General features: G+C 36.3%; 1 protein-coding gene across 3 annotated transcripts in view; it reads right to left on the minus strand.

Moving 5' to 3' along the window:
- The window catches only part of LOC150101980 (centromere protein K-like), a 138,858-nt gene that overhangs the window by 14,925 nt on the left and 104,224 nt on the right, over positions 1-19,709 (minus strand). For 2 of the 3 annotated variants that reach the window (XM_090400824.1, XM_090400823.1), the window contains exon 8: positions 7,159-7,224. The exons of the other annotated variant lie outside the window; for it this stretch is intronic. In XM_090400824.1, the coding sequence (XP_090256950.1) occupies positions 7,159-7,224 (66 nt within the window). The remainder of the gene's footprint in view (positions 1-7,158; positions 7,225-19,709) is intronic. 3 annotated transcript variants of the gene reach the window in all.

The raw sequence follows: 19,709 nt of genomic DNA on the forward strand, positions 1-19,709 counted from the left end.
ATGTTAGGCTAGTTAGAGGCTAATAACTTCACATCAATTGCCTTAGTATCCCATACTGCAAGGCACACATCCTTTTGGGTGCGTATAATGCTATGTATTATGGAAAGGGCCACAACTCAGACTGGTTTTGATCTTTGAGATATGTTAAAGTGCTAGGATACCTATAAAAAAACTGAGCAATATACAAGATCAGCTACAACTGATAAGTTGCAGTGAAAGTAACTTTGCAGAGAAATTTTTTCTGTTCCTGTGAACTAAGTTTTACCTAGTTTGATTCTGAATACGTAACTTAAATGCCTTGTTTTCTAACATTAATGGAAAGAATTACACACATGGTTGGGCCCAAATTTTAAATATATACACACACACAGACAAAGAAATTAGCACACCTGGAAGAAAACATGGTACAACGGCGAAACTAAGCAAATAGCTAGAGTGCGGGGTGGTATGCAAATGATCCAAGTTTGGTGCGATTGCACATGCCCACACACCCTGCGGTGGCACTGCAAGCAAGAACCGGCAGCCTTATAAAGCTGGCGTGTAGTCGATAGCCGATTAAAGCTAAAAGCACCAGCCGACGCAAGCTAGAGTACAGAGTGACAATAATACCAGGTAGATGCCAGAGACATCGATTTAAGCAACTTACGGACTTTGACAGAGACACGATCATCGGCCTGAAAACCAGAGGGTTGTCGGTGCGCCATATAGACATGCACACGAACGATTCTGACCATACCGCCCAACAGTGTTAGGAGCTGTGAACACATTCCGGCACTGCCACATGGCAGAGCAGCACCAGTCGGATCAGGAGGACCAACGCTAGAGAGGATCGACGAATCGTGCGGCAAGCACGGAGGATCCCACGGTGACCCGGCCCACTATACAGGCAGATGGAGGGGCTCCTGTGTGCCCATGAACCATTTCCCGATGCCTCGTGGAGAATCTACGATCCCAGTGCCCCATATGTGTGCTCCCGTTAACACCGCAACATCGCCAACTCCGTTTGCAGTGGAGCCAGACGAGAGCGACGTGGAACGCCACAGACTGGCGACGTGTGGTCTTCAGTGATGAGTGACGCTTCGTCTTGGGGACAGATGATCATCGTGTCCAGGTGTGGAAGACCCCTGGTCAAGGACACAATCCCGACCTCGTTATCAAGCGCCACACCTCCCGCACTGCAGGCATTATGGTCCGGGGAGCCATAGCCTATGATAGCCAATCATCCCTCATAGTTGTTCGTGGTGCATTGATGGGGTAGCTGTATGTGGATGACATCCAACGGCCCCACGTTCTCCCATCCCTGGCCGGGATACCAGGAGCGCTATACCAGCAAGATAATGCCCATCACACACGGCTTGGGTTGCCCAGGCCTGCCTACATCATGTACAGACACTTCCATGGCCTGCCTGCTCCCACGGACTTGTCCCCTATCAAGCATGTTTGACAGCAGCTGAAACGCAAGCTCCCACCGTGCCACAATATCCGGGGTTTGGAGTACAGCATCCAACACGTGCCACAGGACAACATCAGACGTCTGTTCGCCACCATGCTGGACCATATTGCAGCATGGAATGCCGCACGAGGCGGTGCAACGTGTTATTGATGATGACCGGATTGCGTACCACAGATCCCTTTGTAATTGTCCTTCAGCTCTGTTTATGCCATCACGTGCATCACTCACCCGTATCATTACACCAATAAAATTTCAGTTGAATCCTATGCTTCCTTCTTGGTGCGCTAATTTCTTTGTCCATGTGTGTATATTGGTACATACAAAGTTATGCTCTGATAATATATATTACCATTATTTTTGTCTACTTTTGTTTAATTATTATTACACCTCCTATGGAGTCAGCAGACTTATCATGGGAGGTTCATTCAACTGACAACAAATCTATCAGATTGAATCTTAAAATCCTTAACACTCCCTGCATTAACAACATATTTCAGCAATGCATTCCATTCAGTGACAATTCTTCACGCAAAAAATTCACTCCTCACACCCCTCTTATACAACTTCCAGGAATGGCTTCTGGTTAATCCCCTCTTGTCTTCTATTCTTTTTATAATCCCCTCTCGATTAATCTGATAAAATCTACTTACCAACTTAAACATCTCTTTTCTTCCTATCCACCAAACTCTGCAATTCACATTTCTTTAACCTCTTACCATAGCCAGCATTCCAGAGTACTGATATTATCTTACTCACTCTTCTCTGGACCTCTCCAATGTTTCTACATCACACTGAAAACCAAGTGACCAAATCTGAGAACAATAGTCCAACTGTTGTCTTCTGACCAGTACTTTATACAGTAGCACAACCACCTCCTTATCTCTACATATTACAGTAGTTATCATAGCAGCATTACAATGTGCAGTCTTTGCAACACTTGAAATATGCTTTCTAAACTTCAGTCTGCTGCCAACAATCATTTCCAAATCTCATCCACTTTCTGCAGTATAGCACCATGTGTGAACTCTATATCAACACCTTGCACTTATTAATATTAAAACAACTCCACTCCTTTGTCCAAGTCCAAAGTTTATTCGAATCTTCCTGAAGGGAATTAATATCAGTGGTGCTACTTATAATTCTCTCCAACTTTGCATCATCAGCAAAGAATTACAGAACAGCTTTTGAACTGATCATACCCAACAGTTAACTATAAAATTAAGAAATGTTTATAAGTGAAGTGTTAAAAGGAATTTAAAATACATATACATGGGAAACACTGGAGAGGGTCCAGAGATGAGTGACTAACACAATATCAGGACTCTGGAATGTTGGCTATGGAGAGAGAGAGAGGTTGAAGGAATGTGGATTGAGTTTGGTGGATAGGAGGGACAAGAGGTGATAGGATAGAGATGGTTAAATTAGTGAGGATATTATAAAAAGAGTAGAAAGCAAGAAAAGAAGAACCAGAAGTTATCCCCTGGAAGTTATGTAAGACTGTGGTGAAGAAGGGTAGATTTTTACATGGAGTACAGCATCCAATCCGTGCCGCAGGACACGTGTTGGATGCTGTACTCTGATGTACTCCACGATGAGTGATCTGATGTACTCTATGATGAGTGAATGAAATGCATTACCAGAATATATTGTTAATCCAGGGAGTGGTAAGGATTCTATGATTCTGTGCAATAAATATGTTGTCAGTTGAATGGACCTCCCACGATGAGTCTGCGAACTCTATGGAGAATATAATAATAATTGTTGGTCTGAGTTGGCCGAATGATTAGCATACCTGCTCTCCAGCCAAAAGGCTGTGTGTGTGTGTGTGTGGGGGGGGGGGGGGGTTCAAATCTCATCGTGGGCATTGATGTTTGTGATTGTCTGTGAAAATACTAGGTGGTGGTGGTGGGCAGTAGATGTGTTGGTGTAGATGATGCAATTTGCTGTAGTTAGATGATTGAGTGGTGGAGACGGAGAGGTGTAGAGCAAGTGCCCTTCCTCGATGAAGCTGGGACTCCCTGGAGAGGTCAAGTAATAATAATAATAATAGCAAACTTCAATGGTACAGCTCCTTTACCATGTTAGCTGGTCTCATATGGAAGAGACAGGTTTTTCATTCTAAACAGACAAACTAACTAGAACACATGCAACTAACAGGCATAATACACTGTCCTTAGTCTTTATGCTTAAGCCATTATTACAAACAACCTTCAACATGTTCTTTAATGTGAGCATCCTTAACTGTATTTAATTGATGTAGCCAGTTTAAAGTTATGAGCGTGCAAAGCTTTTCTTCCTTATCTATGTATAATTCTTAATGATACTCAACTTCATCTCAAGATCAATCTTATTATGTTTATGAGATAGACTGGTTATACCACTTGGTTTTATCTGGCAATATTTTAACCCTGTAAATCGCAGTTAAAAAAAATGAGAATAATGTAACTATTCATTCAATGGAGACCACAGCAAATGAATGAGTCTGTTGAGGCTGGACAAATGGTTGTTATTGGCAAACCATTCAATAAGAACAACTAGCACTTTCTAACACAGGAACTTTTTTCTCAATAAGTTCGCATCATTTCATTAGAAGCTTTTCCAACATTGTAACTCTGGGTTTAGGTAAGTCAAGGACTGTCTGTATTATTGGAATCAGGTGAATAAATTTATGCAAAATAGAAATCAGCCAACGAGACCTAGCTAAGAACCCAATATAACATACACTCAATTAGGTTAAAAATAAAATATTCCTTTATTTAAGCCTGATGTCTACAGATAGTATCAATGGTCAAACAATAGTGAAAACAAACAGTAGAAAATAACTTGCCAATATTAACATTAAAGAATGTGTAAACAGAATTTATTTATATAGTAAAAATAGCAAGAATAAGACTAAGATATAAGTGCATTAATAGAATTTGAATCAAAAAATCAGAACTCCCTGGTGGACACAGGAAGTTAAAGAGGCAGTGAAGGAAAAGAAGAAAGCATATCAAAAGTCATGGGAGGACTTTGGCAAGAATATAGAAAATAAATATCAAGAAGGTGGCAAAATATTCTGGAGGTTGTTGAAGAAGCTTAGGAATGGAGGAAAGAGTGCTGTAAAAGGAATTAGAGATGATAAAGGTGAAATGAAAACAGGAGAAAAAGATATCCTTGAAGTATGGAGTAATTACTTTGAAAAACTGCTAAATGAAACAAGCAGTGATGATAGCACAGTGATAAAAAACACTGACCAGGCATGCAGTCAGGAATACATATCCATGCTTGAAATAGAAAAAGCCATCAAAGGCTTGAAATGTGGAAAGGCAGCAGGAGTAGATGATATTCGACCAGAAATGCTGACATATGGTGGTATAAGAGTCTTACAGTGGCTGCACTGCATAGTTCAGAAAGCCTGGACAGAGGGACGAATTCCCGATGATTGGAGTAGAGCTCTCATAGTACCCATATATAAAAAGGGAAATAAAACTGAATGTGAGAATTACAGAGGTATTTCCCTACTGAGTGTTCCTGGCAAGATCTATGCAAGTATACTTGAGAAACGGTTGAGAAGAATTGTGGAAGAAAAGCTTGGTGAAGAACAAGCTGGATTCAGGCCAAATAGAGGCTGTCAGGATCAGATCTTCACTTTAAGACAAATAGTCGAGAAAGCATGGGAATATAACAAAGATCTGTATTTAAGTTTTGTCGATTTGGAAAAGGCATATGACAAGGTGCCAAGAGAGAAGCTATTCAATATGCTGCAGTTATATGGTGTCAATGGGGCATTATATCAAGCAATACTTAGTCTTTATTTGAGTTGTAAGTCAGCAGTTAGAATTGAAGGAAGTACAGGAAGATGGTTTAATGTTAAATCTGGTGTGAGACAAGGATGTACATTATCCCCTCTGTTATTCATTATCTATATGGATCACATTATGAAGGAATGTGGTATTAAACCTGATATCAAAATTGGAGATGTTAATGTCAGCTCTTTGCTTTATGTGGATGATGTTATACTTCTAAATAAATCCTCTACAAGTCTGCAAGATTCTCTGACTAAATTGAATAGCTGTTGTAATAGATATGGTATGAAGGTCAGCAATAAAAAGACAAAGACAATGAAAATAGGCAGAATCATTGAAAATGTCAACAGTGTTGTGAATGGAGAACCTGTGGAACAAGTAAAACATTTCAGCTACTTAGGCACAATTTTTACTGAAGATGGTAAACTAAATATAGAAATAGACAACAGAATCAGCAAAGCTGGTATCGTGGGAAGTCAACTGAATAAATTCATATGGAATAAGAAAGAAATTAGTCGGAACACTAAATTAGCTGTATACAAGACTGTGTTCAAACCAATTTTAACTTGTGGATCTGAGAGCTGGGTCAGAAGTAAAACACTTGACCAAAGACTAGAGACCGCAGATATGAGAGTCCTGAGAAAGATTAGAGGCGTGAACAGATGGCATCAATGGTAATATCATATTAAAAATGAGGATATTAGGAAAGAACTTGACATTGTCAGCATCCAGGAATGCGTTAGCAGAGCTAATCTCAGATGGTATGGTCACTTAAATAGAATGGGAGAGGAAAGATTAGCAAAACAAGTGTTCTCTGCCAGGTTGGCAGGAAAACGACCCAGAGGAAGACCAAGATATAGGTGGATTGATACGGTACAAAGTGCCTTAGACGATAGAAATATAAGATCTGATAATGTTGGAGTCTTGACAAGTAACAGACTGATTTGGAGGAAAATTGTAGATAGGAAGTTAGTAATGATGTAATTTTTTCATGTAGTACTGTCATATCCTGTACACCCCTTGAGGGTACATGGCAGGAATTTGATGATGATGATGATAGAATTTGAAGCATTTTAGAAATGCCAAATACAAATATTAATCAGAGACCTCCCAAATATAAGATCAATTTGAAAAAAAAGTAGATCAGAAATAAATTAGGAAATCTTAATTATGTGACCCCTATCACACCTCATATACTCCTTGAGAATATATACAGCAAAATATTATTAACTTCCATTTCCATAGCCAGAGTATTACTTTACCAATAAAATTCACAATAAATTTGCTACAGTCAGAAATGAATTAATACACCAATATTTAAATGTGTATGTGAGATGACAGTAAAATTCACTTTTGCATTCATGGCAATGAATTAATTTGACAACGCAACGTAAATTATTCTGTTAAACCCACCTTTATTCTAAATACCTCAGTTATATTAATGTTTCCCCCCACCCCCTTTTTTTTTTTGCATTATTTTTGAGGATTTTGTTTTGTAATCATCAAAGACTAGATAGTTATATTATTATGAATGAAGACCATATTTTGTGTATTTGCACATGTAACTCGCATGTTCCAGCAAGTGATTAGTCTGTTTTGAAAAGTGAAAAGATGCAATTTCACCAGTGGAAAATTGCATTGAAAATATTTTCAGCAACAAACTGAGTACTGGGGGGTGGGGGAAAGAAACTAAAGAAAACTTTTCTAGCATTCTGTTTCCATCCTGTCAGGTAATGCAACCATACGTTTCTAGAAATAACTGCATAACTTACAAAAACATATCTAAGGAATTTAAAAAACTTTTTTTTTTTAGTTCAATGATTTTAGAATTCTTGAAAAGAGAATTATTCAATTATTCTTTTATATATATATATATACACACACACACACACACACACACATATATTTATTTTTTACCTCTACGATTTCTGCTAGAGATTTCACTTGTGTCCGATTTTCTAAAGTGGTAAGGTAGGGTAAACCCTAAGTAAATAAATAATTTATATAAGATATATAAAATATATTAAGAATTTGTATCAGTATAACTGGAGCAGTTATACCAATATTTTTCCTCTGAATTATGTATATATACAAACTACAATTCAAATGCACAATTATTATGCAACAATCAAGTATACTACAGCTTAGTTGCAATTAATGCAGAATCAAATTATGAGATATTTAATTTAGTATGAATTGTACAATGATACCAAGTCATGTTTAATGTGAACCAAAATTCAGTTAATGCGAGGCTAGTGCAAGTGCAGTTGAGGGTACTGGGTTACCATTAGGTTTTAGACACTACTACTTCAGCCTGCACTTCTGTATCTTTGTGGGTGGAGCATGTGCTGCTGCCAGCCATAACAAATGTTAGTTCTCATGATTTGTTTTAATCATTTTAAGAAATGACCTTAACAAAATAAACAAAAGGAAGATTCCTTCAGATAACACTACAAGTACAAAGAAGACGACTCTGGTTATTACATTAGAGTAAAATTTGATATAACTGAACGACATGAAAGTGATCAATAGCAACTCTAAAATAGGATGAAATGTTGGAACACCTGAGCCTATGGTACAGAATATTTTTTTTTAAACATGCAAGGGGAAACATAACAAGATAAAGTTACATCAGCTATTTATGGTCTGCAAACATCTACAAGGAACAGATTTATGATGATAGAAATAGTGCACTTTTTAACTGTATGGATTGAGGACTGCAATCAAAAACACATTCCCCCTGAGAAGTAGAAGAAATATTAATGCAAGTATTGGCTGGTTTGATTGATTTAAAAATCAAGATCAGCTGCAGATGTGTGAAGATTTAAATGAAGAGAAAGACAATGAAGGTGTTTCTGTGAGACTTTCAGGAATATATTTAGAATTTTTTTAATTTTTTTATTTATTTTGCTCTCTATAACTATTGTGTGCCTTTGTTAACAATAAATTTAAATTATAAGTACATTATTTTTATCCTTTACTGTAATATCTTACTAATAAACATAAAAACTTATGTTTAAAATTTTTCATTGTCTATTTCCATTCAGCTGGTATCAATTACCATATTTTACATATAAGTTCAAATAATGAAACCACTTCATGAGTTTCGTTATCTGCACTAATCAAGATTATTATTACGTGATGCCTCTGTAACAAGATCTAGTTGTACTCAATAGATGCTTACAGGGACAAATTTAAGCTGTTTTAATGTTGACTGGCTCAACAGAAGAATTTGAATCCTACTACATTTTTGAAATAATTACAGAATAATTAATTAAATGGGAGTCTCTAGTGAAGTATACATACTGCACTTGACATATTTTGCTCGCCTAGCAGGCTGAGTAGATAGTTTCTACTCTTCAACAAACAGGCTGTAGGTATGAATTCCTAAGTAGTATTGATGTTTACAAGCCTTTAGATGGTGGATGATTTGCATCACCAGGAGACCACCCTTCTGCTTATTGAAGCCTGAAGTAGCTTGAAAAAAAAAAAAGTACCATGTTTCCAGATTAATGCTAAATGCACTTAGTGTTAAATAAAGTGCTAATGTGGTTTACAAACTATGATGGATGGAATTTGTATGCATATAACAAATAAATAATAAATAAATAAAAAATAATGTATTATGTATTAAATGGCTAACATTTATTGTGGTAAATTAACCCTTTAACTGCTGATTTTATATTCTACTGACATTGTCCCATGTGCTGAATTAATTTTGCAAAAAATGTATAAATAAAATCAATTAAAATTCTTACTGAAGTAAGAATTCCGGACAGCATCATACATTTCTTGATATACACCTGTTCACTCACAAAAATGGCAATAATAATGTTTTATAAAATTTGCATAATCAAGGAGTGTCCACTTGATTATGAAAATTACACACATTAATTTATGTAGAAATTAATAAAAATATATAAAGATCACTATTATTTATAACACAGTTATTACTAAGCCTACTAAGTGCCAGGGTATGAAAATCCAGAAAATTTAGCATGGAATGATATTTTTCAAAATAGGGCTGTACACTGAGTCCAACTTCACATTTGGTGCACATGTACTGGCTCTCACTACACATAGACAAACTCGAGCTGCATTCTTCTTCTTCTCAGTAGAAGGTACAAGAGAAGAGAAATGCCTTTCTTTGAGATGCATTAGTAGATCTCCAGGTGATGTACGTCCTTTCAACCTCCCTGTTGTTCTGGAGATATGGTACTTTTGAATTATTTTCCTGATAAGCATGAGTTGGCAGTCTGCTAAGTTCGTGTTTTTTCCAAATTTTACATTATAGAGACAGTGGGTATTTAGTATGGTCATATCCAGAAGGTGGAAAAATAGTTTTCTGTAATAGCTAGAAAAATGTAGAGTTCTTGAGGGGTGGCGTTTTCCCACTGCTTTAGTCGTGAAGACGGTCTATTATTTGTCGTGAAGGTATGAAACTTGTTTGTTTCGTCAGCTATTGTTGTCATTAGTTCTATGGTAAAAAATATTGTTTATAAATATCTAAAGCTGAAGAATCATCAGTGATATTACCTGTGATTATTCCCGAATTACTGTTATCAAATTCGTGTACATTTGGAGTAAATGCATCATCATGCCACTTGAACAATACATCTTCGCTACGCATTCGCTTACGCACATTTGTATCAAGACTTTTGTCACTATCTTGCTCGCTTATAACACTTACATCACCAGGATCTTCTTCATCTGAAGTACACAATTCACTCAACTCAACTCTGACAATTCTTTCCCGACTCATTTGTTGTTAACAATTCATTAATTCGATCATCAGTAAGATAACGCTGATATTTACTGGTAGATGCCATATTGTGAGATCCCTGAAATCCCCTCAGTCACGTCGTTTAAGTATAGTGCTGCATATGATTAGTTGCACCAGTTCAAATTTTTCTCTTTAGATGTCATACAAGGACAGAAACCCAAGTCAAATAAACTTCAATTGGTTGGCAATAGATGGAGGAAAACCTGCGAAGTTTGAATATCTTACGCCGATTCTTTCCATACTAAAAAAATTGTCCGAATATGAGGCACACCAGACGTACATATACGGGCTCAGCAAAGCAGGCATGTATTTCCGAACCCGTAATAATGCCTTCTCAGCAGTTAAAGAAACAAAATTTAATGGTTCCCAATGCAAAACATTAAGATAAACTTGATAAGAAGGCAATTACAAGTAATGTGAGAAAACTTTCAAATGAGGAAATGGATATCATCATCAAATTCCTGACATGTACCCTCAAGGGGGTGTACAGGATATGATAGTACTACATGAAAAAATTACATCATTACTAACTTCCTATCTACAATTTCCCCCAAATCAGTCTATTACTTGTCAAGACTCCAATATTATCAATATCAGATCTTATATTTCTATCGACTAAGGCACATTGTACCGTATCAATCCACCTATACCTTGGTCTTCCTCTGGGTCATTTTCCTGCCAACCTGGCAGAGAACACTTGTTTTGCTAATCTTTCCACGCCCATTCTATTCAAGTGACCATACCACCTGAGATTAGCTCTGCTAAAGCATTCCTGGATGCTGACAATGTCAAGTTCTTTCCTAATATCCTCGTTTTAATCTGATATTGCCATTGATGCCTTTGATATCTATTACTTTGATATCAAATTACTTTGATATTGCCATTGATATCTATTACTACCATCTGTTCATGCCTCTAATCTTTCTCAGGACTCTCATATCTGCAGTCTCTAGTCTTTGGTCAAGTGTTTTACTTCTGATCCAGCTCTCAGATCCATAAGTTAAAACTGGTTTGAACACTGTCTTGTATACAGCTAATTTAGAGTTCCGACTAATTTCTCTCTTATTCCATATGAATTTATTCAATCGACTTCCTACCATACCAGCTTTGTTGATTCTGTTGTCTATTTCCATATTTAATTTACCATCTTCAGTAAAAATCGTGCTTAAGTAGCTGAAATATTTTACTTGTTCCACAGGTTCCCTGTTCACAACACAGTTGACATTTTCAACAATTCTACCTATTTTCAATGTCTTTGTCTTTTTAATGCAGACCTTCATACCATATCTATTACAACAGTTATTCAATTTAATCAGAGAATCTTGCAGACTTTTAGCAGATTTATTTAGAAGTACAACATAGTCCGCATAAAGCAAAGAGCTGACATTAACATCTACAATTCTGATATCATGTTTAATACCACTTTCCTTCATAATGTGATCCATATAGATAATGAATAATAGAGGGGATAATGTACATCCTTGTCTCACACCAGATTTAACATTAAACCATCTTCCTGTACTTCCTTCAATTCTAACTGCCGACTTACAACTCAAATACAGACTAAGTATTGCTTGATATAATGCCCCATTGACACCATATAACTGCAGCGTATTGAATAGCTTCTCTCTTGGCACCTTGTCATATGCCTTTTCCAGATCAACAAAACTTAAATACAGATCTTTGTTATATTCCCATGCTTTCTCAACTATTTGTCGTAAAGTGAAGATCTGATCCTGACAGTCTCTATTTGGCCTGAATCCAGCTTTTTCTTCACCAAGCTTTTCTTCCACAATTCTTTTCCACTGTTTCTCAAGTATACTTGCATAGATCTTGCCAGGAACGCTCATTAGGGAAATACCTCTGTAATTCTCACATTCAGTTTTATTTCCCTTTTTATATATGAGCACTATTAGAGCTCTACTCCAATCATCGGGAATTTGTTCCTCTGTCCAGGCTTTCTGAACTATGCAGTGCAGTCACTGTAAGACTTTTATACCACCATACGTCAGCATTTCTGGAATGTCATCTACTCCTGCTTCCTTTCCACATTTCAAGCCTTTGATGGCTTTTTCTACTTCAAGTATGGATATGTATTCCTGACTGTACGCCTGTTGAGTGTTTTTTACCACTGTTCTATCACTGAGGAAATGGACAATGAAACTTATTTCTGCCTATGATCCTACAGAAGATTCTCCTGGGGAAGAAGCAAAAGATTTCAGTCGTTACAGCAGGCAGCTGATAAAGAAAATAGAAAAACAGTGGTCCTTTGTTGGAGATTTAAATCCACTAGACACTTAGAAACATTTTCAGAAAATTTAGAGAAAAGGACAAGGCTAATAATAATGCTAAGTATCTGCTGGATTTCTGCTCAGGATATGGACTAGTCATTATCAACAATATGTTCCAACATAAAGATGTGCACAAGTTCATGTGGAGAGAAGATGCAAATGCCTGTCATTTTTGAAAGCAATATTCTCATGCTAGTTCAAGATAAAAGAATGTACAGATGGTTTTAAATTGGAAGTGAACATCACTTTAAGTAGACTAAAAATGAATATCAACATTGAAAAAAAAAAAGAACAGTATGTAAGAAGGTTTTAAAAAGAATTAAAGATAAGTATCTTTTACAGGTAAACCGTAGATTAAACTATACAAACATTATATTGACGAAAAAATGAAACAGTTCAAAAACTAGAACCAAACCTTGCAAACTAAAGAATATGTCGATTCGTTCAACTAAGGAAAGCATGTAGTGAAGTTGTGTGCAATGAGAGTAAAAGAACATCATCATGGACACAAGAAATTAAAGAATCTATCCTGCAAAAGAAGAAAGCATAAGGAAAGTTCTAAACAGATAAGTCAACAGATGCCCTAAAAGAATACAGAGAAAAATATATAAGAAACCTAAGAAATATGGAAAAGCAGCTAAACAAGTTGTGGCAAAACATCAGTAAGAATATAGAAGATAAGTATCAGAAAGGTGGCAAAATGTCCTGGAGGCTATTGAAAAAGCTTAAAAATGGAGGAATGTACTGTGAAAGGAAGCAATGATGACATGAAAACTGAAGATAATGAAATTGTGAAAGTTTAGAGTAATTATTTTGAAAAACAAATGAAATAGCACAGCACATTAATAGAAAATTTTCAAGTGGAATGTAAACAGGAATACGTATCAATACTTGAGGTAGAAAGAACTTGAAATGTGGAACGACAGCTAGAGTAGATGATATTCAGCCAGAAATTCTCAAATATGGAGGTATAAAAATTTTGTGGTGGCTACACTACATAATAGTGTCCAGTTAGAAGGTCGAATTCCAGATAATTGGAATAGAGCTGACATAGTTCCCATCTACAAAAAAATGGAATAAAGTTGAATGTGAGAATTATAGAGGAATTTCTTTACTCACTAGTAAGATTTATAAAAGCATACTTAAAAAGAGGCTGAGAAAAATTGTTCTCCAAGAAAAACCTGAACAAGCAGGATTCAAGCCAAATAGAGGATGTAAAGATCAGTTTTCACTTAATGACAAACAGTTGAAAAACCATTGGAATATGAGAAGGATCTGTACTTAAGTTTTGTAGATCTGGAAAAGGCATATGACCAGGTATCCAGAGACAAGCTTTTCAAAACACTACAATTATATGGGGTAAATGGAAAATTATATAAAGCAATAATAGTCTACATTTCAGTTGTAAGTTAGCAGTCAAAACTGAAGTAAATAAAGGAAAATTGTTTGATGTGAAATGCTAATGTTAGAATCAGAGATATTAAATCTTAGCTATTTTGCTTTATGCAGGTGTTGTACTCTAAAAAAAAAACATCTTGTGCAAGTTTCCAGGAATTTTTTTGAACTGAATAACAACTGTAAGTTGATGATGCAGGTTGATGTTTTTATTGATGATTTTCAGCCAAATTAATAAAATTTGGCATGAAAATCAGCAATAAAAAAAAAGACCAAAAACTATGAAAATGGCAGCACATAGAAAACTTCATTATAGGGTTTAATAGATTAAATACAGTACATACAAATAATTAAACATTTAATCACTACTATATCTCATTTCAATCTGAGACATCAGGGAAACGATATTAAAAATTCAAAAATGCAGAAATTTGCATGAATGCAAAGTGGAAAAAAGTAGAATGAAAGCCTAAAGTCTCTTCTCTGACCAAAGTACATACTTTTCACATTTAGCAACATTGAAATGACATCCCTATTCTTCAGCTCAAAGAACTAGCCTATTTAAATCCCCTTCTAACATTACATCAGAATTTCCTGCAACATTGCTTTTCCCAATTTAGTATCATCAGCAATAGCTAAATATCTCCTCTTACACCCTGAACTATATCACTGATAAATTAAACAAACGTTGTCCCAGAACAAAACTCTGTTATACTCTACTTGTTACCTTCCTTTCACAGGACACTGCACTTACATTCACAACATGCTGGCTCCTATCAGTTAACCATTCCTATAACAGCTATCAAATGACTATACTATCTATCCCATCCTGCTAAATTTCAACAGTAGTTTATCATGTGATACAGAATCAAATGCTTCAACAAAATCCAGATAAATCATTGTATAACTATCTCCTCTGTTCAGTACACTAACCATCTTATTATAAAATGTGACCAAAGTACTGAAGCATGACCCCCCCCCCCCCACAAACTCATGCTGCTCCCTTGAAAGATTTCCATTCTCTTCAATCCTGGTTTGTATTCAGTCTCTGACTAGTCTCTGTAACATATTCACAATTACAAATGACATACACACTGGCCTATAGTCTGATGCTACTGATTTGGATCTTTCTTAATAGCACTATTTTTCCCTCTTATAACTCTTCTGGGACTGTTTTTTTTTTTTTTTTAAATGAGAGAAAACAAAATAAAAACTATGTTTTGAGTGCATTGAAGGCAACTAGGTTCTTGAAGGTTCCATTGCAGAATGGTGTGGGGATCAATATTTAGGGCTATTTTTTAGATAAGCTTGAGATGTTCAAGCGTTACAAAGCTTATATGCAAGTAGAATGAGTGGATGGAGAGTATTACCCAAAACTTGTAATACTTTAAACAGGGTTGAAGTCATTGAGAGCAGGATGTGTGTGTATATATATATATATGAGGAATAGGGTGAGTGATATAACAGAACCCCGACACCTGCATTAATAAGAAAATAAAGAAAAAATACCTTCCACTATTACAAGTAATGAACAATCTTTTACTTACTCTTTAAATTAAAGAAATACTAATTGTGCCATATTTCTTTAATTTACAGTAATCCCTCAATTATTTATTTTTTGATACCCAAATTCGATTAGTGCCTATAAAATTCAATGAGTGTGCCTATATAGCATCTTACAAATAAATGTTACAGATTTCAAAATTTTTCTATCTCTACATTTTTATGGCTAACTATTATAAACAATCACTCACCAGAATGAAATAATTTAGTTACTGATTTAAAACATTTTACAAAGTTATTTTTAATGGCATACTACACTACTTCCATGTACACTATGTTCCAAATTTTTACTGTCAAAATTTATGGCATCTGCTATAGTATGCCCACAGATTCGAGACCTTTCAACACATGTCACAAAAAGGAGAATCCATTCCAATAATAGGGTAATCAATCAGTCTTCTGGGATGAGTTGTTTATGATTTCATGTGTTGGCAACCAATTCGTATGTCCTTCATTTCTTTCTCCCCTTCAATGATAACGTCCAAGAGTTAATTAAATCTCATTCTGAAGAATTGACTGATTCCGACCTGCTAAATTTAGATGCACAGTGGGAAGATCCTGAAGAATATGAAGAAAATTTAACCACTGATATTCAGCCAAAAGAGATTTCACAGAAACAATTTGAAAATACTTTTTCATACAATCGAAGTTTTTGAGCAGCAATGCATAGAGGCTGACCCTGATGAAGAGAGAAGCAATAAAATTTGCAGAAGAGGCAATAGGGCCATACTGTCGGTTGTATGAAAAAAAAAGAAACGAAATGTCTGCCAAACTATGTTAGCTCAATTCTTTGTTAAGAAGTAGAATAATAAGTTTATATTCTGAATATCTGAATGATGGTAACTGGTGCAAGGAGTTATGAGGAGATCACAGAACAGGATGTTGTGATGTGCTATAACTACCAATCTTCGGATTGAAGCAGAAGAAGAAGTTTCTGATTATTATTATCTGAGACCTCCAGGGATTCAAGGACTCATCGAGGGAGGCTGTAAATTACCCAACCCAGCTATCATACCTACCCTTGAATTCATTCACAATGGATGCACTCACTACCTGTAAGGGTAAATTTTTTCACTTACTCACTGCTCTCTGGGGGAAAAACCTAGCTCTTACACCTTTCTTGACTGCAAATAAATTTAACTTCCATGGATGTCCCCGTGCTCTCTCCCCACCTTCCATATAATGAAAAATTTCATCAGTTGAAATGCTATAGCACCCATTCAAAAGTTGATAGACTTCTATCATATCACCCCTCTTTCTCCTGTTAACCAGAGTCTGTAATCCACATACTCGCAATCTGTCCTCAATCTAAATCCCATAATCTGGATATAATCTTTGTAATTCTTCTTTGCATCCTTTCCACAGCTTCTTTATCCCCTTGGAACCCAGGAGACCAAATCAGCACACAGTAATCCAAGTGTGGTCTTATCAAAGCCTTATAAAGAGACAAAATTACTTCCTTATCCTTACGTGTCAAGGTTTGCTTCAACATAGCAATTATCCTCTGAGTTGTATTTGCAACTTTTGCTATGTGACCTTTGAACTTTAAATTCTAATCCATCAATACACCAAGATCCCTTGCCTCTTCACTTTTGTAGCAAAACCCCGCTAATATAATATGCCGCTGGAATTCTAATAACGCCAAAGTGCATAACTTTACACTTACCAACATTAAACTGACAGCCATTTTCGTTTGCCCAGATTTCTAGTCTATTCAAATAATTTTGTAATTGCTGAATATCAGTAGCATCCCTGATTGCCCTGCCTATCTTTGCATCATCAGCAAACAATTGCAAATCTGATGATAGACCCTGCTTGAAGTCATTAATGTATAGAGTGAACAATAATGGCCCAAGGACTGGACCCTGAGGAACACCACTGGTTACCTTAAATCTGGCAGATTCATACCCACTGTTTACCACTTTTTGATATCTGTCTGTCAACCATCCCCTGATCAAAGTCAATAGATTATGATCCAATCCCATATTCTCCAGTTTACACAACAGCCTATCGTGTGGTATACTATCAAATGCCTTAGAAAAATCCAACATTATCATAGTGTATCCATTCCCTTTATCCAACTCAGCCATAACATTGTTATAAAATATGAGCAAATTGCTAAAACATGACCTTCCTTTAGTAAAGCCATGCTGTTCCCTGCAGAGTATAGAATGCTTGTCTACCCATTTCAGTATGTGCAGTCTTACCAACTTCTCTAAAATCTTCACTACCACACCAGAGATACTAATATGTCGGTAGTTACACACATCAGTTTTTGCACCAGCCCTGTGCAATGGAACTATCATACATTCCTTCCATTCCTGTGGTATCATTCCTGAGCTGAGACTCAAGTTATACAAATGTGTCAAAGGCCTAGCCAATTCAGCTGAACATTCCTTTAACAAACGGGCAGATATTCCATCTGTCCCCATTGACAAATTCTTATCGAGGTTATGAAAAACTCTTCAACCTCATTTTCATGAACCTATAACTCTTCATCCAAAGTAGCAGTAGCACCATGCACCAGGTTGATATATCTTAGCAAAGTGAGCACTCATTAACTGAACAATCTCCTTAGCTTCCGACACTCATGTACCATCTGCATTCAGTAAAGTTATTTTACCACATTCATTCTTTCTTTTGCTTGTGACATAACGATAAAATTCTTTTGGATTGAATTTAGCTTGCATGTTTTAGCTTTTCTCACAATACTCATTACTTTTCGGGCCTGAGCTTTATATATTTCATAACTTCTAACTCTTATTCTCACGATATTGTTTCCACATCATCTTCTTCTTGTGGATCTCTAGCTTAATAAGGCTGCACATCCATTTTACTCCCAACCTATTTATTCTTCGAACACTAGGGATACATTCAGATACAGTCTCATTCAAGCACTTTTTCTAAGATTACCATGCATTGCTGACATTTTTTCCATTTAGTAACTGACACCATCAGGTAAAAGATAGTATTCTTCTAAGTTGACCATAATTTCCAGGTTTTTAATTCAGCATGGTGGGGTGCTTAAGGGTCAAAGCTGTATAACTGAGAGGAGACCTCCACATAGCCTTTAAAGGAATGTGGAGAACCAACCAGGTCTTGTGATCTAATGTCCAATCCTCACCTTCTCGTGGTGCACCGTGTTAGGTACCGACCTGAATACTGAACAAACAAGGATGGGCCGGCGATTTGGGATTTAGCCGACCAAATTGTATTCTTATTGGCTTAAACCCATATTAAATGACGGTACAACATGATAGAATTTTATGACAGCCGGGGGCTCGGCTGGTTAAACAAGGCCCACCGTTGTTTTCACCAGGAAACCAGGGCGAACAGTGAAAAGTCAGCTACTGGAACAAATCCAAAAACACAATCCAACTCAATATCATCAGAACTAAGGATCGGTACTATCAACATAAGAAGCCTGAATGGCAAAGAAATGAAGCTAGCAGAGGAATTAGATAAGTACCAGATCGACATAATAGGTGTGACTGAAACAAAAAAGACCGAACTGGTGAGCTCTTTCTGAGCAATAAATACAAAATGTTATATTCAGGCAATGACAATCAAGGAAATGAAGGAATAGCATAGTATTCAACACTAAATATCAGGGTAATATTTTTGAATGGCAGGCAATTTCAAGTAGAGTGATGTGGGCAAATATCAGAAGAATGGGAAACTGGACAATGAGACTTATTTGTGTATATGGTCCCACAGAAGGTTCACCTAAGGAAGAAGTGGAGGAATTTTTTTGAGGTTTTAGAAAAAGCAACTGACACAATGAAAAATTGGTCCTCGTTGGAGATCTAAATAGCAGAGTAGGAAATGACTGTCAGACATACAAAAATATTTTCGGACAATTTGGAGAAAAGAACAAAGCTAATAATAATGGCAATTACTTGTTGGATTTCTGCTCAGGACATGGATTGGTTATTACTAACACCAACTTCCACATAAAAATATGCACAAATTCACATGGAGAGAAGAGGCAAGGAATAAAAAAAGTCTCATTGACTATATTATTGTTGATAGTGATGTTTTCTCTCTCTGGTGCAGGACACTAGAGTGTACAAAGGATTTGAAATTGGAAGTGATCACCATTTAGTCTTAAGCAGGATAAAATTGAATTTCATATGGAAAAGAAGAACATGTAAGAAAGTTTTAAAACGAATAAAAGTTGAGCAGGGTGCTTAAGGGTCAAAGCTGTATAACTGAGAGGAGCCCTCCACATAGCCTTTAAAGGAATGCGGAGAACCGACCAGGGCTTCTGACCTAATGTTCAATCCTAACCTTCTCGTGGTGCACCCTGCTGGGTATCTACTTGGATACTGAACGAACGAGGTTGGGCTGGCAATTTGGGATTTAGCTGACCAAATTGTATTCTTATTGGTTAAACCAAAATAAAAAATGATGGTACAACATGACAAAATTTCATG

Source organism: Typopeltis vanoorti, chromosome 11, assembly GCF_054136105.1.
Source record: "Typopeltis vanoorti isolate ZY-2024b chromosome 11, IOZ_Tvanoo_1.0, whole genome shotgun sequence".
Taxonomy (NCBI): Eukaryota; Metazoa; Arthropoda; class Arachnida; order Uropygi; family Thelyphonidae; genus Typopeltis; species Typopeltis vanoorti.